The sequence below is a fragment of the Oxyura jamaicensis genome, chromosome 12 (genome assembly GCF_011077185.1).
Source record: "Oxyura jamaicensis isolate SHBP4307 breed ruddy duck chromosome 12, BPBGC_Ojam_1.0, whole genome shotgun sequence".
Taxonomy (NCBI): Eukaryota; Metazoa; Chordata; class Aves; order Anseriformes; family Anatidae; genus Oxyura; species Oxyura jamaicensis.
This window is the reverse complement of record NC_048904.1, coordinates 10466296-10488363: the sequence shown is the minus strand read 5'-3', so window position 1 is coordinate 10488363 and position 22068 is coordinate 10466296. Positions and strand designations below refer to the sequence as shown.

General features: G+C 43.8%; 1 protein-coding gene across 2 annotated transcripts in view; it reads right to left on the bottom strand.

The window, feature by feature from the left end:
• Positions 1-22068, bottom strand: part of MGLL (monoglyceride lipase) — a 96705-nt gene that overhangs the window by 37792 nt on the left and 36845 nt on the right. The window contains exons 1-3 of one of the 2 annotated variants that reach the window (XM_035337688.1): positions 21771-22047; positions 21074-21212; positions 1188-1294 (exon numbers count right to left, since the gene is read on the bottom strand). In XM_035337688.1, coding sequence (XP_035193579.1) covers positions 1188-1294; positions 21074-21212; positions 21771-21780 — 256 coding nt within the window. In that variant the 5' untranslated portion in view covers positions 21781-22047. Of the gene's footprint in view, positions 1-1187; positions 1295-21073; positions 21213-21770; positions 22048-22068 lie in introns of those variants that run through there. The other variant, XM_035337687.1, reaches the window with a different exon arrangement.

Genomic DNA, 22068 nt, shown 5'->3' with positions numbered 1-22068 from the left:
CACTGTGAGTGAAAAGAGTCATAGGAGCAGAAGCAAGGGGAAGCTTTGGTTACTTGGGTTTGCTAAGGCTTTGCCTTTCCTCTCGCAGACTAAATAGTGCAGTGTCTCACATGCTCTAAATTCTACAGCTTTCACGATCTTCAAGTTCAAATTCAGCATCCCTGCCTTTGAGGAGATCTAGGGGCAGCATTCAGTCCCAGTTTCAGCCAAGTACATTGCAGTACACTTTCCATTGCACTGTGGTACGCTTTCCAATTTCAGTGGAAGATCTGCCAGAAGGAGATCAGAATTACACCGAGATTCATCCCATTTCACCCGTCAGCTCAGAATTTGGCCTTGTTTTTTGTCCACTGCCATTATTAACCACATTGATCCATTTTACTAATGTCTAGAGTGATTCTTGCTGGGAGGCAGCAGTCTGCAAGGATAAAAACAAAGCAAAGATTTCCTAGCACAAGGCAATCATGAAGCTGCAAGGGTCAGGAGTGAGAGGATGCTACCAAAAGAGCAGGACAGATGGTTCAAATAAGTTCTTAGTATGTCCCAGCTGATGTGCTTCAGGAGATCTGTTGACACCCAGCATATCTATGTCATGGAATGGAGCAGAGCAGAGATCCTCAAGCCAGAAGAGACAGGGACAGTAAGTCTACATGGCACAGCATGCCCAGGTGTCTGCAGCCAGCTCTGGTGTTTCTGCTGGGCTGTCGAGGTGTGTCTGAATAAACCTCTGTGATGTCTCCATGCCTGTCCATGGCCCAGGGGTGCAGCTGTCTAGTTGTACTGGTGTATGAAAGCTGTGCTATTATTTCATTTTCTCCCCCTGGATTATTTAGGACAACTACAAGCATGAATCCAGCAAAAATGGCCCCTAGTACTACTTTCACAGTGGACAATCCCTCCTCACACCCCAGGAGGCAGGTGAAAGAGAAATAGTCCCTTATGTAGATTTTAAAAGAGCATCAGCAGTAATGTCAATGGCAAGGTTGAGGGAAAGTCTGAGTAATGGGGTCACTATCTTATAGATTCTATATGCAGATCTTTACAAAGCTTCAAATAACCCTTTTCTCATTTACTCTGATGTGTAAATATTTTATTGACTTTTCTCTCACTACTGAGTAGCTTTAATGGCATTTGCCTCAGTAGAGTCCTGAGCTGCTGTAAATCAAATACTGTTCAAGGCTACTCACCATGGTCATGGGCAAATACAAACAAGTTAAGTTCTGTCAGCCTCTGGGCCAAGTCATCGTAACGGCCGCAGTGTTCCCCAGCACCGTGAGCGATAAACACGAGGGCCCTAAATGGAGCATTAAGGTATAAATCATTAACTTGGCAATCAACTCACAAAGGCTTCAGAGCTGCAAGCAAGAACGGCACATTCAATTTAGCAACAGCATTTCAGATATCAGCAAGTACAAGGCAAGTAAATAATGGCTGAGGTGGGTTTTAACATGGGAAAGCAGCTTGCTATCCTGACCTACCGTCGACCTGACCTTCACCAGGTCGTAGCAGGACAGACCACATGGAGGTCAGCTGCACATGGGACAAACTTTCCGATTTGTTTGCCACCATGGTCTGCTACAGGTTGGAGATGCAGATGTCTAATGCTACCAAACACTGTTCAAGATTAATTTTAGCTGAGTAAGTCTCAAGCAGAGTCCAGAACTTTGGTTGAGTTTGGAAATTTATCTTTTCACCCCAATTCTGGTAATCTTACCACTGCAGTTTCTACCCCAAAACAGTTGCTTCACTTGGGCAATTAGAGTGACTTTTACATAGCCACTCTACAACTACAGCCAGGGATCAAGAAAATAACCAGTCTAATAGACATTTATTTTTGAAAGATGCTATACAAATATTTATGTTGAAATATTCCAGTTGTACCAGTGATGCTTTGTTTTCACTGGAATGGCATAAAGAGTGACTAAAGTTGAACGAACCTTCCCAGTGCTTTTAATGGGCAAAGTTTGTGCAGAACTGGACTAAAAATACAGCAGAAGTAGCAATGTGATTACATAAGTTTTTGCTGAATTTGACAAGTGACTTTCCAAAATCTGGCTTTAGCAACATAAACAGAACTTGTTCGTTTACAAGTACTGTCTGTCACTGGAACATCAGCAACCACTAAGCAGTCTGAAGGCTACAGGTTAGACATTTTCAGTACATTAACAGAGAAACATTAGACAAACTGACAACACAAGGCACTGACAGCAGTTTACAGCTAGTGATTTCCTCAACTTTATTTTGATTGAGGTTTTGAATACATTTTTAGACAGTGTATTCACTGCAATATACTGCTTTGATCTTTATATATTTAAACTTTAAAAAGATGTGAATGATGTAGAAACTCCAGCTCTAGCTCTTTGATTAGCACCTGCTTCAAAGTATTTTCTCATGCTAGACATCTTGAAAGCACCCATCAAAACCAAAAGGATTTTTACAGAGCAAACTTGCTAACACCAAAAAAAAGCAATGCAAAGATGCCCTGGTATCTAACAGTGATTAGCAAGGATGAGATTAGGCCATGTAGCATATTTAACTTCCTGTGCCTTACAGATGTTCTTTAGTGTCACTGAAGGTTTCAAAACAATCGGTGTGGAGCAGTCATTTTGTCCCCTGTCACCCTCCCTTGTCAATAGATTTGTCAGGTTATCAATGGGCTTGCCAGGCAGACTGATTTTCAGAGTGCAACACCTATAGTTACAGAACCAAATGCCGAAGAGATGGAAAGACTGCTGAAAGACAGTGAACAATATTAACTTTCTGCAGCAGAGGCACCAAGCTTTGCATGTATCACCTCTCCTAGACACAGGCAGCCCAGCAGAGACTCCAGCCAGTGCTGGGACAGTGAATCTTTATTCTATATGTGTCCCTGAAATCTGGAGTCCCTGTCTAAATGCTTCTGCCTCCACCTAGGCATAATGGTCTGAGATCTCAGCTCTGATCCTGGGTGACCCGAAGAGACCACGCACCACAGTCCCCATGTCTGGGGCTGACAAATCTGTCAGACATTAAGGAACACAGCAGCAGAGCATGAAGCAAAGCAGGGCTGATAACCTGCACGCTCTGGGCTCTGTGATACAACAAGCAATGGCACTGCATGCCCAGGACTCTGATGGAGAAATGAAGGAAATGTGAGAGAAGATTCCTATGTACCCATCACCTCGACATCCAACAGAATCAGTCAGGCTGAGTCTCTCTGCTGTGTAGCTCTTGCTACCTGGCTCTTGGCAGTTTCTCTCCTCAGGGCTTTATTTAAGCCCTCTGTTACTCTTTACAGAATCTACCTCTTTTTTTTTTGTTTTTGTTTTTTTTCTTCTTTTTCTTCTTTTTCTGCTGACTCGGCACAGGGAGTAAGGTGCGGCTTGGCTGAGTGCATATGGCCCTTCATTTCTCAGAGAAATATGATTTGAATGTATGCACTGAAATGCATCAAGTGAATGAAACCTAATGGGAAGCTGGGGAAGAGAACTCTGCCAGGGAATGCTTGCTGTTATTTCATCACCCTGACAGCAAAGCCCTAATTTTGCTCTCATTCACACTGCTGCAGCACCACGACTTCGCCTGACAGCATCCTGCTAGATGCTCAGCCCCCTCATCTTCTGTGAAACCAGTGAGAAAAGAAATAACTCCATTCCTCAAAGCAGCAAGGTGTTCCTGCAACCTCTCCTCTCATTCCAGCATGAAAAATGTCAGGCGTTACAGAATAGAGCAAAATACTGAATAAAATTCCTGAGACTGCTTGTGCCTTAAGATCCCTAATGGCAGAAGCTGTCAAGATTACTTAGGCACTTTTAAAAGTTTTGTCCCATGAAAATGTGGTGTCATAAACAGGGAGTGAAATTTCCAAACTGTTATGTCCAAGTAGCTTGTTTTGCTGTTGTGTAATGAAAAGTAGGAGATTTGCTGACTAAAAAACAGGTTGCTTCTACACAGGTCTCTGGGGCCAGGTTCAGGGGGCATGCATCGAACACAATGACCTGGAAAACTGAAGTTAGTCTGAGCATCATTGGAGCCAGGTTTGAAGGATTTAGCTCTTTCCCCTAATCTTCCATTTTCCATTGCAAAACAAGTCTAGATTTGGCAAAGAGTACCTGAAGGCAGTATAACAAATACATGGTGCGCATATTTTCACTGGCAAGCTGGCATGAAAATACAGTGAGTGATTAGTTTGACTGACAGCAGTTCTTTACTGTATGTAAACATTTTTGCAGACACCCCTGCTCTTGAATCGCAGTGTGCTCCTTCCTATTGCCACGGCTGGGAAGAAAGAAACAGAATATCAGAGACTGCTTTCAGCAGAGGGGTTTCTGCAAGTCGTTTAAAATTAATACAGAAACCCAGCAGGTTTTAAGGTGTGGTGTGGCTTTGTTGTTGTTGTTGTTGTTTTGTTTTGTGACTGCAGTGCCTCTAAGTTTTGTTTAAGCGAGGTTTGTGTATTGGTCATGTATCAAATTGATCCTGGGGAGAAATTTCTTCACCTCCAGCTCCTGCAATTTCACCAGTGAAATCCTTGCAAACACACACGTCTCAGGTAGAAAACATTGTTCACACTCTGCAATTCCTGTAAAGACTGACCTGTGCCTGAACCTATGAATTCCAGTCTCTAACCGCAGGCAGGGCCACCTGACACATCTTTGGATGCTTCAGCTGGCTTTGGCTGGGGGAACCAAATTCCTAAATATTTCAAAATGCTGCCAAAATGTTATTTTGAATTCTGCTCAAGAAAGCACCTTGCGTGCACCTGATCACACAACAGCACAATTTCCCCACACTCCACAGGTGTGTCTTCACACAAAGCCAAGGTGTAATCTGGAGCGTAAGCATTCATGTTGCAGTAAGCAACCAGTGGAGTAGCAATTATGGATATTAAACGAAACTAGCTTTATTGACTGCTGTTTGCAAAAGCAACATTTTTCACAGATCCCTGCCCTTCCCATAGCCTCCTCCTCCTAGCTCAGGAGGAGGAAACCTGCAGGTTTCTGTCTCCTGGTACTGCACAGCTTGGCAAACAGATGTGGTTACTTAGCACAACAAGCGGCAGGGCAATATTTGTCTTTTTTTTTTTTAACGTTCGGTTCAAGTACAGGCTGTGTTTATTGATCTGCCATCAGGAGGTAATGGTGTATACCAGAGACCAGCCCCTGCTCCCACATCTCCACTGGGTTGGCCATCCATGACTGCTATCAGCCCTCCTGTGCTGCAGCAGCACCTTGCTGAGCAAGCAGCACCCGGAGGTGCCCTGTTTGCAGGACACATGCAGACACGCTTTCATGCTCCAGGGGGGAAATTAGAAAGTAGGAGTGGTAGAGCTCAGGCTATGGCACAAAGAAAGGCGGTGTGAGCAGCATCAGAGGAATGCATTGTTTTTCCATTCTACTTCTCGGAGAGGTCACCAGTTAATCTAAGCTTTAAGCTGCTTTTGATCCTTGCATATTCATCACTGATACCACACACCTTCCAATATCTGCCTTCTTGCGTGGGGAGCAGCCCTTGCAGGGCAGGGATTCAGGCACCGGTGTAAGAGCAGAACCAGTTGTAGAGGGTCCCACCTTCACTGCTGGGCACGTTGCCACCTCTGCTTAGCCCTGTTGCAACAGTACAAATGTTTATAGATTTGTATTCCACAATCAATTGCAGAAGAAGAATTGAGTGAAAAACAAATGGTGGCACAGGGCTTAGACAACTGAGCCAGAGCTCTCTTAAAGCAAGGCTCAATAGAGAAAACAAAACTTAAAACTCAGAAAGCTGATATGCTATGGTGTTTGGAGGCTAGGAACAAAACTCAGGGCTGGGGTCCTGCTAGGGTGCAAGACATGTTCTTGCTTGTTCTTGGTTGAGACAGGGCCACAAAAATCATGTGGAAGCCAAACTAGATGTGGAAGGTTGTGAGCAGGATGCTATGATCTTAACATCGTGTCCTCTGGGGACTGAGACACTTCTGTGGGACCCCAAGAATGCTCTTTTATTGCCAGAAAATAACCCAGAACACTGAGACTGCACCAGAGAACTGAAGACAAGCTTCCTATGACTGCATATATAAAAAATTCAATCTTTTCGACCCCATTCGAAAGCATCCCTCTTCAGAACAATATTTAAGTACTTGCTTAACCTCAGGAAACTCTCTTCGACTCATGAAAGTCAGTGGGACTTACAATGTACAAGATTGAACTTTAAAAAAAGGATTTATAAATGCTGTTCTGAGTTAGGACTGATTTAGTCACATGCGGAAGTGATTTCCTGAACCAGGCCCTTGCAACTTAACCTAATACCATGTTATTCTATGTAAGGCAACCATGCATTCATTTGATATTATGTATGTTTTTGCTAGAACCAGATCAACGCTAACAAAGAACATCTGATTTTTGCAGTTTGGAATACTTGACACCAAATTCCTTAAGTATTTTTTCTTTTAATTAACTGATAGGAAAGCCCTGAGTTAGTGAGGCTGCCAGAAAATCACTGGCTCACTGAAAGTGAGCATTAGGTTTGGCTGTCTTGTTCCAACTGATTTATTAGCTCCCTTGTAGCCAGCATCAGCCTGACTCTTAGAAATACGGCGGACAATGAACACTTATTTATCAAAAACATTTCACTGGTGACAGTTTTGGACAAGGGACAGAATAGTTGATCACAAACCTTTTAAAGTTATTAAAAATTTAGTGTTGTTTATGTTTATTTTGCTTCTTCAGGATATTATCACAGAAAATCAATTATAGGTATGCACACTTGTGTTAGCTGGGTTAGCAGTCCTCACTGATTACGAAGATTTATATATATAAATCCTCTCCTTTTCCTTCCCTATAATAGAATTATGCACTCAGCAGATTGCAATTTTGTCAAGATTTAACCATAATTCCAACTTTCTACCCTTGGTATTCAGTTAAAGATGACCTCTTTCTTGGAAACTTCCAGCTAATCATTTCCAAGAACATGTAATGAAGAATGAATTTTGTTTGCTGGAAAAGACATGGGTGATCTCTCCTTTGGAGGTCTCTAGAGCCTCTTGCTTTGGGTGTAGACCTGAAGTCTCTGTATCTGTCATTTGAATCACCTTTTTTTTTTTTTTTTTTTTTTTTTTTTTGACGTGATCTGCAGCCCTAAGGGACCCTGGCAGAACTTGGCAGTGGGCAGGGATTACAAAAAGTTATGGGAGTGTCTCTCACATTGTGCACGCTTGTGACCTACGCGGTTAGCCAAATATTCAGGCTGGTGACTCTGGTTAGACAGGAAAATTTACGGTGGAGTCAGGTGTGTCCCTTCATGCTGTTCTTCTGTCTCCAGGAAACTCGGAGAGTTATGTCCCTCTGAAGGCACAGGAGGCAATGACCTTGCTCCTAATTCCAGCCCATGTTTCAAGGAGGCATGTTTCATTAAGCTCAAGTGCTTTGCTTGCTCTTTTGCTCAACTTTTTGGAGAAACACATTCTTAGCCTTTGCTCTGCTGGCCTACATAGGTCCATAATCTGAGCAGTCACCTCTTTTTCAGCTGTCATTGGAGTTTAATGATGCTACCTTACACTAGCTGTTCTACTGCTACTTTTCCCATCTCAAGAAAAAAAAAAAAAAAAAAAGCAAGTCAGAATAGCAATAGTCTGGAGTCAAGTCCACATTGACCTTCTCTTAATACTCTTAATACCACAGACACTGTAGGACGACTGGAGTCTCCTTCTTCGGAGATCTTTAAAAGCCCTCTGTGATCTAAATTTGATCTCCCCGGGATCTAAATTTGGAGGAACCTTTGCCTCTTCCAGACAGACTGAGGCAAGCAGTAGCTCAAGACTGTAGCAGTTCAGCCTGTGAAAAACCTCCGAGTGCCAGAGGCTGCGTCAAAGGACTGTGTGCTGTGGTTGCACTACAACGTTTCTGCTTGATTTTATGGGGCTTGTGGGGATTTAGGATTCTGGACATTTCTGTTTGATGTAGTTTGACTTAGTCTAGTAGAATCAGTGGCTTCGCTCCACTCCAGATCCTAAACAGACAAATTAAAAATAGACCCCTCCAGCAAACTACCTCCTCCCTTTCCCCCATTTACCCAGGCTTGGAAGTTCCCATTCAAGCCTTCCCGGAGGTGCTGCTGTTAGTTTGGGCAGCATCCTCCTGTTTAACATAATGGAGAATTAGGGCTCAGTCTGAACATCGGTGCCTGCTTCCGTGAGCAATGCTCTTGCCTTCAGCAGCTGTTCACATGCATGTCTGCAAGCCTGGCTCACAATGCAGTTCAAAATCACAACAATGGGGTTAGGAGGAGATTTGAGAACTGCCATGACCTCCAGGAGAAGGACCATGGGTAGGCTATTCAACAAAGACCAGAAAGTGTAGATACCATAAATCAGGAGAGCAGAGACAGAACCGGGCAGTACAGACATATTTCAAAACAAAAGGCTCAACAGGATCTAGCCAGAGCCAGCACAAAACAATGTGGAGAAACAGCTTATGCTGATTTATTGTAGCTCCTTGAAAAGCACGCCCCCGCCGCAAATAACTCATGAGGGGTCTAATACAGGGAAAAGAGATGAAGGAAACTTCAGGCGAGGTGGGAGGGGAGGAATTATTTGAACCTTGCAACTACGTAGCTCCGGATAGATCTCTGCAAAGTCAACATTTCTGACCAGCTGCGTTCTGTTTCAAGGAAGCTTTGAAGCAGTATTTTAGGGTACACAAGGCTGGGATCAGAGGTGAAATGTGTGGTGTGTAGTTTGAAATTCATAGGCAGGATCTTCCCACCCCTTTCTTGAATAAAACTGAAGTGAATGGATCCTAGGGTTATGGGGATTGCCTCGGGGAGACACTCCCCCACTTTGATATCAGAGATGGGATTGTTCCTGGCAGACCCGCTGCTCTGAATGTGCAAGACAGGCAAGCAGTCTGGACTGGAGCTGCGCTATCCTCCTGCTGCTGCCCTTCTACAGAGTGCAGGAATCTTTGAAAGATGAATTATGCCTTCCTTTTCCAAAGAGACAAGTGTAGGCATCGCTCACATGACTGAGGCAGGGGTCACTTGAGGTGAGCCCGGGCACAACTGCTGCTGGGCCTGGCTGGGAGAAGGCTGGGATCAGACCGTCCAGTGCTGTACTTCGCTCCGCTTCAGCCCGTCTGCAGTGCAAAGGGCAGCCCCATGCACGTCCTTGTGCACAGGGGAGATAAAATGGAGGTCATATCTTCCAAGGGGAGCTACAAGGATGAATGCACAAAGTATTCAGTGTCTTTCTCAGAAGACTGTGCAAAGCATTATTCAAAGTGGAGACATCAGCTGCAAAATTCAAGTCAATCTGAAGTCACACCCAAAATATTTAGATTACTTTTAAGGTGTGGATGGGGAATATTCAAAGAAGCAAAAGTTTCTGACATAAATTCACTGGGGAATCAGGAAAAATAAAAGACTAGTTGCTAATTTTATTCAAAATTGGTTTCCACTGGGAAGCAAGACCACTGCAGATGGCTGCAGGGCCGTGATTCTTGAAGAGGAAACAGAAATGGAAAGTAAGAGCAAGAACAGTTCTTGCAGGTCTCCCCCTCACCTTTCTCGGGCTTACACTGAGCCTCTACTGATTTGCAAGGGGACAAAAATTGCAGTCTAGCCAGTCTTGTGGCAGTTTCTTGTTGAAATCAAAGTGCAGGCACTGCTTGGTGATATGAATCCTTGGAAAAAAGAAAGGCTTGTGTAATTAAGCGGACTGTCCTTCCAAAGCACAAGAGCTGCAATTAAAGGCCAGAAGATGCCTACTGTGCCATTGCTACTGCTTAAACTCAGCTCCACTTACCACTTGAACACTAAACCTGTTCTCTGAACAAAAAGGATTTTTTGTATAAAGGTATGACTGTTTCAGAGTAGCTGCGTAAAAACTGTTCTTTGTTACTGAGCTCACTTGCAGTCCGGGCATATCCAAAGCACCAGTCCCACCAGTTCCAGTGGCAGTGCAAGTTGCTCCTTAATGATGCTCTGAGCTTGTAGCTTGACAAATCCAACTCAACCCTGAAAGGCAAGGCAGGCTTTCTAGAAGGGAAGGTGTGCTTGATTAAAGGATCAGTTCAGGCCATGCAAGAATGTTCCTGATGTTACAACCAAGCCTCATTTTGAGGATTTAATCTCACCGTTTTATGTAAGCACAGGAGACAGGGTTAGATTGCAGTATTCCTGTATCAAGGTGAGAACTTCTGGTTGAGCCAGGAGCTCAACCTCCTGAGATCATTTGTGGTCTGAACCTGAGCTCATGTGAGCAAGAGGCTCTTCGCTGCCAGTCTCCCCACAGAATCAATGGTTCTTAAAAACAGGATCATCCATATCTCTAGCCATAGCTCTAATCATCTCCAGACTCAAACTGTTATTTCAGGGAGTGGATGGAGCAGAAAACTCATGACAAACAATGTTGAAACAGTTATTAGAGGAAGGTTTCAGGTCATTACACTGGCACCTGTACAGGGAAAAAACAGAAAAGTGCACACTTGGCACAAGAGGATCAGAGTGTTTCCAAGCCACTTCTGGTAACAAAAACTGCACAACCAAAGTACTTTGATCAGGCATTTGGGGCTTACTTGGGTAAATCTTCCACTAGCTTTGAAGAGATCTGTGAATAAGTAAGGAGCAAGAAAGGCGATGACACTGTAGCTGTCCTGTGACCCTGAGACAACATGCTATTATTACTTTCTAATAAAGCCCTGACTGTACAAATCCCACATGTGGCCACGGTCTAAAGCAAAACGTAAAACTTAAATTCCCTGAAATACTTAGACCTGATAGCATGGCTTGTACCAGGCAATACCACCATAACATGCGCAGAAGCTCTTGATTACTTCCTGCACACTTACAAAATTCCAGTTTGGGTGTCAGAGATAACGAGTCTCCAAATAACCAATTGTTTTCTGTGTGATTTTCCAAAAGTCAGCATGGAATTAGCCCATAAACTCAGAGACAGAAACTCAGGGATTGATTTCTTAATCAGAAAGGAGTTACATATATTTTAGCATACTTTGAGATTAAGCACATTAATTTCCAATGAATAATCCTCTCTCGGCACATCCCAGAGCTGCACTCCAGCCCTGCCAAGCTATGAGAAGAACCTTTGCAGAGAGAGGTTTTACAAGCTCTGTCAAAATCAATAACAGGAACTATTCCTCTGGGAAATTAGTAATGTCACAGGCAAAACGTTTGCCAAGGCTTTGAGCGTGTTCCAATTAATTTAGTATTCCACATTTGCCATAGACCTGAGGTATGAAAGAAAGTTAAAAGTAAACAGCTAAACGTGACACACAGTAATCCTGCTAAGGCAGCGATTGCTGGAACATGTGCTTTAAAGGCTGAAACATTTATTCATGCCTTGAACCAATGTAAATTTGAAATGCAGCTGAGGTGAAATGGTTTACCTATGGATGATTTACAAGCTAACAAACGGAAAGAAACTTCTGCCTATAGTTGCCAAATCCAGGTCTGTGTTATTTCTTGGGCATACTGAGCTAACATGTTTGTCCAAAGAATTTAGTTATGATAGGCTTGTTTCCTGAAATGCTCTTTGGTTTCCAGCTCCCAGGCTGTGTCCCCTATGGCAGGGAGGGCTGCCACACGAATGTAGATAAGGAACTGCTTGCCACCAGATCTAAACACTGTCTTGTTGATTTGCTCTCAAAAAGTAGCCAGATGTAATAGCTTTAAACTCCAGGAGTAGAATGAGGACCTGGACAACTTGGGGTGCAACTGCTGAAATAAGGATGACTGATAACACTGAAATGAAGAGGTATTTAGTTAGATATATCCTTGGCTGCAATCGCTTTAGGTAGAGGCAAAGAAAGCTAAAGGCATGTGGGATGCCTTTTCTGCAGAAAAGCTTAAAATAGAAAAGGAAATCAATACTCATTTACAGTATCTGGCAGTCACTGAACCAAAACATACATGTACACCTACAGCAAAGCAGAAATAACAACATTTATTTAAACCACAAGCTGTTATTCTGCTGCGGGAACGCTCTGTTTTCTGTGGATGGCTTCACCAGAAACTGAAAAGTACCATGTATCTGGGACCATTTCTTAAAAGCCTCAACAATACCAAGAGCAAGCACTATTAACGCTAGAATTATTAACCCCAACGCAGCTAGTCTGGCTCTGGCTCCTCAGGATTGCTGGCAAAGAAACAGAGCTGATGGGTGAGAGAGGAGCAGGGAAGGCGCTCTGTCTTTCCTCCTGAGCTTCCCTTCTGCCAACGTCCAAGCCACCATCTGTGGGATCACAAGGCGTGCATCTGCTCCAGCCTGCAGTGGCTTGAGGGAGACGGGGTCTCAGATGAGGGTCAAACTTTTGCATGTGGGGTCATGGTAAGGGAGGGAGGCCTCAGCTCTGTTCAGCTGGGTTCTCCAACTGCCCACATAGCTGGGGAGGGCAGGAACAAAAGGGGCATGTCTGAAAACTTTTGGGGTTTAGCAAAGCTCAAACAAGCCTTGATGCTACCTGTAGGTGTGCTGAGTGATGGGACCACCTCTCCGAAAGCAGCAGGAAAATGCACAGACCAAGAAGCAAAGCTTTGGTGGTCAGAACCCTTGCATGGTGCTTACAAAAGAGAAATGTATACTGATGCCTAGGAATGATGCAATGTTTCTACAGGCTGTGTAAAACTAGGGGCTTTAGGGGAAAAAGTAGCGTTTAGCAAATTAACATTCTCCAAACACTGAAAGTGAAATTGAATATAAACAAAGTGAAACTGCTGATTGATTTTTTTCCATCCCTCAGCTCTGAGAAATGTGACCAGTAAATAAATAGCATAAATAATAACAACAGCTGGCTTTTGTACAACACTCCTCATTCATAAAACCCAGAATGCTTTACAAAGGGTGCAGCTATGCCTGTTGCAGAGCCACGTAACACAGTGTTGAACAGGACCCTCCAGAGGTCCTCTGGCCTGCAACCCTGCCCCAAGCAAGCTGACCCTTCCTACCAAGTGCCACATAAACTGAGCACAAGAGGTGAAAAGCCTTGCTCACAGAAACACAGCATGCCAGAGCAGGGATGGGCACACAGTGTGCGGCAAAACCTGACCCCACAGCAGTCAGTGGGAACTCAACAGCAGAGCCAAAGTGTTCCCATGCTTTTCCTGAGCCCCAGTCCTGTGCTACATGCCCAGTGACATGGTGAACCTGGAAGGAGAATGACAATTTTTAAAAAGCTTTCTGTCCTAATGAATCTGTGGGCAGCTAATCATGTCAGAAAGATGATCTGTGCATTTTCAGGACAATCTGGTTGTAGATGCTTGGTGCTCCTCGCTAAAACCATTTGGAGAGGGCCAGATGATTACTGAAGGGTGACCCTTGAATATCCTTTTAATAAAATGAGATTATGAATGCTGCTCATCCTGCTCGGAACACAGTTTTTATTACTCCAAATATTGTAGACTAGCTCTCACATGAAACTAAAAAAAATAAATAAATAAAAAGAAGAAGAAAAAGCTTAACCATTAAGTCAGCTAGATGTTATCTCCAAAGCAATTTAATTACTTACTGCTTCCTCATCACTCCTCACTCCTTTAGCCGAGCAAATTAAGCTACTGCAGATTTCTGGAGTTTGACAAGTGAATTTGAAACCTCACTGACATTGTTTTGAATAAGAAAAGTAAAAAATATGTTGAAGAATAATAAAAATAAACCCATCTTTCTGGCTGGCAAACTAGCTAACCTGCTGACACTTAGAGCAAATTTAACCAACTTTCTGCTCTATAAAGGGCCAAAGGTTTAAGTTTTTTCCCTCACTCTGCAGTCTTCAAGCTTGAACAATGAAGAGACAAAAAACACAGAGCCAAACTCTTTTTAGCATAGGACACATATGTGGCTGAAAAGGCTCAGTAATCTTTCTTGTCTATTAACTCTATAGTAGTTTGTATATTTTCTCCTTGCTCATCTATACAAAATATTGGAGCAAATGATCACTACCTTATTACCACTGAATGGTTGGCTCTAGACCAGTTGTCAATGTTTTGTTTCTTTTTTTTTTTTTTTTTCCCTCTCTAGTTTTTCTTTTAGTGGATTGCTGCTGCTGAGGCAATTTACTTGTAGCTGAAAAGCTGAGCACAACTAATGCATCACTTAGTAGATTTTTTAAATCTCTCTTCAAACATCAATCACTGTTCAACCACCAAACCTCAATGAATAATCTACTCTCTCTGGCAACAAGCTGTCACCCCACTTACATCATTAACCTGTATGATTATACCCAATTTTAGATGAGGAAACAAAAGCACAGAGAAATTAAGGGTCCAATTATTTAAATTTATGATCATTGTGCCATTGGCAATTGAGTCTTGACTGTGTTTTTTGCCTGTTCTCTGCTCCTTGTTGACTTCTGTATTCTGTTTTCTGTTACTACATTTTCTAGGTCCAGCAATCTGCCTTTGCCACCACTTTCAGATTCAGAGGACTCAGGGGCTCCCATCATGAAGTGAGGGCATGCCCCACAGAAATGAAGACAGATCCTGGCTGGAGAGGAAGTGCCTATCACACAGAAAGGGAGTCTCTGTCATTCCAGTGTAAGTACTCTTGAAGTATGGTATCAATCGAGGTATTAATATCATCAGAAACTTTACCCTGGTGCTGCTAATTTCCTCCCTGTAGGTTAATAAACCGTACTGATAGAATGTCACAGCATTGGTGCTGGCAGAGTAAGGGCAGGGATGTACGGGTATAGTCAAGGGTGTAACTCTGGGTTGTGATGAAGCAAGGAATCTGCCTAAACATAACTTAAGGAACCTATGAGTAGGATGGAACAGTATCTTTGGATACTTCAGGGTAAGGAGAATCAGCCATTTGCTATCAGAGTTGTGTCACATCTTTTGGATAAGCGACAATGGAAGGTTGTTAAACACTGATGGCTCTGTTCAAGTGAAAGCACGTTAGGACAATGGGATGCCTGGACCTAGGGAAGGCAGCTCAGCCAAATGTGTCTGCAGGGACAGCTCTTAGAACAATGCAATTTCCCTAGAAGAACAAAAAGATCAGATGCTGGCTCTGAAAAGAACAAAGCCACAGCAGCTTGAGGGGAACTTCCAAGGAGACACAGGTCAAGTCCTCTGCAACAGGCATCCAGAAAAACACCCTCTTCTAGCCAATACAACTCTACCAGTCAACTTTTGTAGGCGTGTTTGTGATGATCTAGAAAAGCTGTTCCCAAGGGATGTTCAACAGTACTGAAGAAATTGAGGCAAGGAACTGTGTGCAGCTGCTTGTATTACTTTATCTAAACCTATATATTTCTTGGGCTCTTGCATCCGGAAGCCTGATAGAGTTGATGGGTTTGTCAAGTTCAACTATGGCACCACCCTTAAAACTTAACTGGCTTAAAGTGCTCCCAGTTTGATGCCATGAAGGAAATTTATGCAACAGAGGCTAAGCAGAGAGCCAGTGCAGGGCCTGGCCTGCTTGGGCTAGAGACCTGGAGGGACAGGTAGAGCATCTGTTGGTTAATAGCACAAAGCCAGTACTGATCACCACACTCGTAATCCAATTTAAATTAAATTAATTAATTGCACCAGAGGAGCAACATTCACTCAGCCTTCAGTGCCTGGCAGAAAGTTAGGTTCTCAACACAATCTCAAGATTGTTTTTCTTCTTTTCCTCTGCCTCTGACATTGACTGCGTTGGATAACACAGTTTCCAAGGATTCACCAGGTTAGTGGCACATGGAGAACCAAAACCGTTGTGTCAGGACCAGGATGACATTTTAAGGAAATTTTAGAGATTCACCACAAGGAACTCCTAAAGTCACCTTGTTCCCACACACCAGCACGCATGTAGTTGCACTGTCCTGCAGGAAAGTTGCACATTTGTGCTTAGAAACTGATCCTAACAGCGCAATGACTAAAAGTGGCAGTTTAATAACCGCTGTTATTCTCTTTGTTATTTGCCTTTTTCCTTGGATTCCATGGAAAAACAAAAGCAGATTTGCTTCTGTCAGATATTGCTGTAGGGACTGAAAAAAGCCTATCCTATTAAGGAAAGCTGCTGGAAGCACCCACAGCAAGAACCAGAGCTGCTCTCTTATCTGTCAAAGCATCCCTCTTAGGCAAAGCTGGTTTATTAATTTGCCCACCTCCTGGAAATGGACAAGAAATCATGAAAGGCTGCCCCCACTCACAGTGAATAAGACAGTAATAGAGAGTAAAGAGAACATAAGAATTTAAGGAACAAATACAGCTGATGAATTGGAAAAGGGAGGCTTTAGAAACTCAGGCGATAGCAATACAGCACAAAAAGCCTGGAATGTTGGTTCGACGATGATAATCGTTAAGCAAAAAGCTCTCATTTCCCCTGAGCACTGTGTATGATGTGATCAGACACACAGAGAGCTCGATTCATCCTACGACAGACGACGCTGACATCAGTCACTTTGCACCACACAAATTTGGCCCTTATGCATTAGTTTGAAGTTGACCTCATTAGTACAAACAGAAGTATTCTTCCAGAGTGGCACCGAATTAGAAATTACTGAAAGTATTTCTAGAGACTAGCATGGTATAATTAGAGACGTTACAATTAGTGACTTGGTTTCCTTTGCTTTGACTTCGCTTCAGTTTATTTCTTTCTTTAGTCATTTTGGAAGGGTCTGAAAGTCAAATTCAGCCTTGTCATCTGCTCACGCTGGGAGCAGTGCTGTTCTTCTGGAAATGCCATGGAAATGCTGATAACGAGGTGCCAAAATCAGCAAGCAATATTCACAATTTAAGGGCCAGTTCAAATATAAAGGCAGTTTGTATTTCTGCACCACAGGCACTTCTGCAAAGTCCTTCGGGAAGAGAGAAATATATTTTCTCCTTATTGGCTTGCTCTTTTATTGCTAGCAAGTCGAAAGAATGACAGGCATTTCTGAGAGGAAAAAAAAAAAAAAAAGCAGATAGAAAAGAGAGTGGTTTTTGTTTCTTTCATTTTGTGTTTTTAATCACACTTTGCAGGTGTAGAACTGAGACAACTCTGACAAAGAGTGTTTACTCAGACAATTGCACTCTGTTCACCTAAATCATGGTCACAATGTCTAAAGTTGAGCCATGCCATTTCACTGCACATTAACGATCAGCCAGGAAAACATATGTGGCCCGCACATGTGTCTCGGCTTCAGGCAGCCTCCTCGGGCAGCGTACTTCAATTGCCAGCAATCATCTAAGTGCACCCGGAGACCCCTACGTGGGGAGATACACGAGCATCGTGCTAACAAGCCAGATAATGATTTCTGTTTGATGAGCAAGCTCAGATACGAGGATGTCTGGAATCCACATATTCAAAAGCATCTTCTAACTGCAAGCACCTCAAGCTTCAGGTGTCCAACCTAGAGCAACTGGTTTATGCTTATTTATAGGGCGAGAGCTGAGCATCGCTGTCTGTTGAAGTCAACGGTGGCTGCAGGCTATCGGCACCTTTCAAAAACTAAGCTGGGTCAACAAATCTCACAGGGTTTAATTGAGGTCACGCAGAGGGGCTGAAAGTGCCCCAGCACAAACTGTTTGTACTTACCTAGGCAGTGATGCAGCTGAAGCATCGAGAGAAGGCTATGAGGATACAGAGCAGAGAGGAAAAGAAGGTCATCTCTGAATGTCTCCAAGCCCTTCTGGGGCCTCAAAGGAAATATCTTGACTTCTCCCGACTTTCCTTCCCCTTCCTCATCCCACCTCTATTCTTAGCAGCTTTGTCTGAGAGCTGGGAACAGAGCATGGTATCTAAATTCCTCACCTCCTCTTACCTCATGTTTTGACTCAGATGGCTCAGGGTGGTGGCAGGGGTTTTAACCTTGCATGGAGCTGTTGTTTTTGTTTACACCAAAACCACTTTTCCATTAAGTAGGATTTCCTCAGCTACCGGGACACGCCACAGGCATGAGATCAGCCTGTTTTGGTACCACCGATTTAGTTCCTCCAAACAACATTACACGGTCCTGAAAACGCTCTGCCTCCCCAGACCCTAAGCTCTGCCTCACCAGTGAGCTCCAGGCACCAGTTACCTGCTGTCATGCTCCACAGACCCTGCTCTTGGCACGACTGAGGAAAACAACACCAGAACATAACTGCCTTTTCCTCCCAGCCGCAATCAGCATGACCACCTAATTACATTTTCGGCTGAAACTGGCCCAACAAGTAGGGTAGCTTGCAGGGCTGCTGGCCGGGGAAGCTGCACCTGCATTGCCGCCAGCAAGCAGTACAAGACACCCTGTGCATAGCTCTCCTCTTGGGAGTGACTTCCCACCCCAAAAAGAAGCAAAAACACTGTCGCTCCCCTTCCTTAGTCCCATTAATATCTTCTCTATCTACCCCATCTAATCACTGTGACATCTGAGTGCCTTTGTGTGTCAGCTTCCTGTGAAGTAATCACCTAAATCCCCCTCTGAAACAAAGCAGACCCTGCTGAGGAACTCACAATAGGTGCCTTTCACACGCACCACAACCTTGGCCTCGGTGGCACTTACAACAAAGCATCCATATGTGCACCAGCACGGGCTGATCAGTCGGATCAACACCACACAGGATCAGAGCCTGGGTATTTGTGCCCGCGAAGCAAAAGAGCCTTACAAAATTTCCCATCTTCCTGACAAACTATTTTTTTTTTCTTTAATGCTACAGCACATTAGTCCAGCACAGCCTTTATCCACCTTTGTGGGCCCGTTTGAGGAGATAAAAGAGAAGCGCCAGCTCTGAAGGGCGATGTCTGCTGGCTGGCCCCACTCTCAGAGAGTGCCTAGCCATTGTTTGCTCTTCAACCCCAGGCTAGTGCTACTTTTTAATTTTTCCTTTGGCAGATATCCCATTTTTTTTTTTTCTCCCCGGGGGGTGGATCAAGGATGGTAAGTTCTGTTCTAATTGAAGCCAAGTCAATGATAACCTTTGGGCATCTGCAGTGAAAAGGTATTTCTGCAGCCCTGGCTGGGACTAGATGCATAATGGATCAATGCAAGATCCCACCGTTTGCCTGCTATAGCGTCATTCGTTAGTGTTAAGATTTCAACCCAAATCAACAATTGAGTTAGAAGATTGAAAGAATTACATTCAGTATTTGAAACAGAATAATTGTAACGGGCTAGTAAAAGTCCCCTGAGGTGTCTCTCTCTCCCTATACATATATATAGATCATTTTTGCTGAACATTTAAAATTAGATGAAAGTTGCCAAGCTTCTACATATGAAGCAGAAAAAAGCTGAGCTGCTTCTCAAAAGTGAGAGGGAAAAAATGTATTTTTGGTTTGCCTATCAAAGCACTTTGGGAGCATTCTTGACTGTAGAATCCAGGCACTAACTTGCTGCTCAGTCACTTCCAATCTCTCTCATACATAACAATGCCAAAAGAGCTAATAATAAACAGCACGCCCCCTCCTTAAACACAAACACGCAAACACACACAGACACACACACATACACGCACTTAGGAACCACTTGTAAATGAGCAACACTGATCCCATCTACTTTTGTTGTTACAAAACTAGGGCAAGCTCTCTCAATTAACTGCTTGGTGCACAGAGCCCTAAAAAAATTAACTACCCAGAGGACTTAGACACCAAGTTTTAACTCTCAGTTCTTTATCAGCCTTTCATTTCTTGATCAAAGACCCCTCCACTCACTACTAATTTGCTAAGAAATTAAACATGAAAAGAGAAAGCAATTCCACTACTGGGTGAAGAACATTGTGGGCAGTTAATGATTAATTAGCATTACAATATGAGACAGCCTGATTTCACAGTAGAAGCTTGTTTTGATAGCTTTTTTTTTTTTTCCTAGTAGAGGAAATCTTCAGGCTGGTGCAAAGAATATGTAAAACATCAGTGCTAAAAACTTTCCTCTGTGTTTCTGAAAGGCAGCGATTAGAGGTTACTATAAAATGCATTGTGGACCTGATGATCTTAAGCCAAGTCCCATGGCCTAGAGCCCAAGTGGAGCTGCATGGGGTGGCTGCAAAGTGCTGCTCCCTGGGGACAAGGTGGCAGCGTACACTGCTTAGGTGCTTGCCACCACCCAAATGTATACCACTCACGTTGCCCCTTCGGTAGACAGACACAAAACCCAAGGCCAGGTGATTTGGGCACATATCCATCTCAGCACAGCTGCAGGCTGATGTGGATGAAGTTGTCTGACCTACTGGGTGATCAAGGAAAAGGTGGAACTCCTGAAGCGCTTGAACCACTTTTCCTGCAACTGTTTATTAGCTGTTTAAACTTAAATTTAAAAAGATCAACAGAGCTTTTCCTCTTGGCATGAACTAAAAGAAAACAATAGAACAACATCCAGACTTTTATAAAGTAGCTACCTATACAACTAGTGGTAGCAAATCACACGTCAAGCCAGAACCTTACAGCAGATACTGGCAGAAAGAGGAACGATCCTAAATAACTATGGGAGAAACACAAATAGCTTTCTATAGCAGACCACAATCAGCACATAATAAGCACAGAAAGCCATTACAGTAAGGGGATTATGTAAATTATGAAAAAGACATTATTTGAATTTCTCTATCTCATTCCTTGTCTATGTTTATTACTGAGTTCAGTTTTGAAATCACAGAGTTTCCAGTGAGAGGTTCTTAAATCAGTCATTAACCATAAATTAAAAAAAAAAAAAGCAGTCAAGAAGCAATGTAGTCAAACCAAATCCTGCCTGTTGCTCTGAGATTTCTGCTATTACTGTTCAAACTTCCAACCTTAATGATTCCAAACTGAAAGCAGATGCTGATTTTTTATTTGTTGACAGTAAGAAAATTAACAAGAGTAGACATCACTAAGCCATCATCTCATCCCTCCCTGATTGCCTGTGCTATTAGTTTGGAGACACTTGTTCATTGCTGGTAGGCACCAGCCACCTGCGCGTGCCACCCTGTAGCATAGTGAACTGCCAACCAAGCCAGCTGTGCTCAAGTAACTCTGGTTCACATCTGTAAGGCGAACTTGAGGGAGTAAAGGTTTAGGGAATACACTCATTACACTAGGAGCTCTCTCAGATGAGAGGCATCTCTTCTCGGCGGCTCTGTAAAGCTCTATGCACACAGCCCTGGCATGCCAGCCAAGCTATAAATAATAATCACATGAAGAGTCTTATTTACTGATAGTCAAAAAGAGCATTTGCTTGAAAGTGCTCACCTGGCGGTTGTTGCTGGCTTCCAATACCTGCAGAAGAGGTGCTGCCCGTCAGCGTTGATGATGTGGGGCAGGTCTTTGTACGGGATGTTTTGAGGACTCCGCTTTGGCGAACTTTCCTCTGGCATTCTGGAGGAATGACCTGCAAGGTGTTGGAAGAAACAAGACATACTTTAACACAGGTGAAAGGAAGGCAGAGGCTGATGGGCTTGGTAGCCACGGACACTCAGGAAAGTCGGTCAGTGAGGCAAGCACCGCTGATGGAAGTCTCCCTCCAAAACCCCATTCGAACAGCCCCCCAGATCTTTCCAGCTTTAAAACTGAAACAGAGCATTTTTGTTCAGAAGAGGCTCGCATTTGGGGGGAGGACACTGGAGGGGGGAAAGAAGGAAGATCAATCCACCATTACTACTTCATACAGCTTTCCCTCTCCCACTTCTCCCATCTGTGTTTATTTGTGAAACGGATCTTAAAAAGAATATTTTAGCTGCAATCAAGTGCAGATTGTACGGCAACCGCCACGGCTATGAAAAGACAGCTGCATAAAAGATTTATCTCTGTCTGAACATCTCCGAAGAAGAGCGGAGGGCTCGCAGCAGCAGAGGGCTCTGCTTCATCATGAAGATCTTCTCCGGCATCTCCAACAGCAAGGTGGTGGCGGTGGGGAGCGCAACATTTCCCAGCAGAAATGGAAACGAACCTGTTTTCATCCTGTGCAAGGCTTTGCATTCTAGTGAGAAGCCGGCATGGCGAGGCAAACAGCTGAGGCTTTTCGCATCTCGCCGCGGAGCCGCTCTCACAGCCCCCCGAGCACGCAGCCCCCCCGGGGGGCTCCGGTGCCGGGCGGGCTGCGCGGGGCTCGCCGCCGCTCCTCTCGCCGCTTTGCTCTTTCTCTTTGAGAAAAGTCGCTTGGGTAATTTCACCACTTCTTGTTCATTTCATCACTTTTTTTTTTTCCCCCTCCCCCCCCCCCCACCCCCTCAAACAAATCGCGTGTG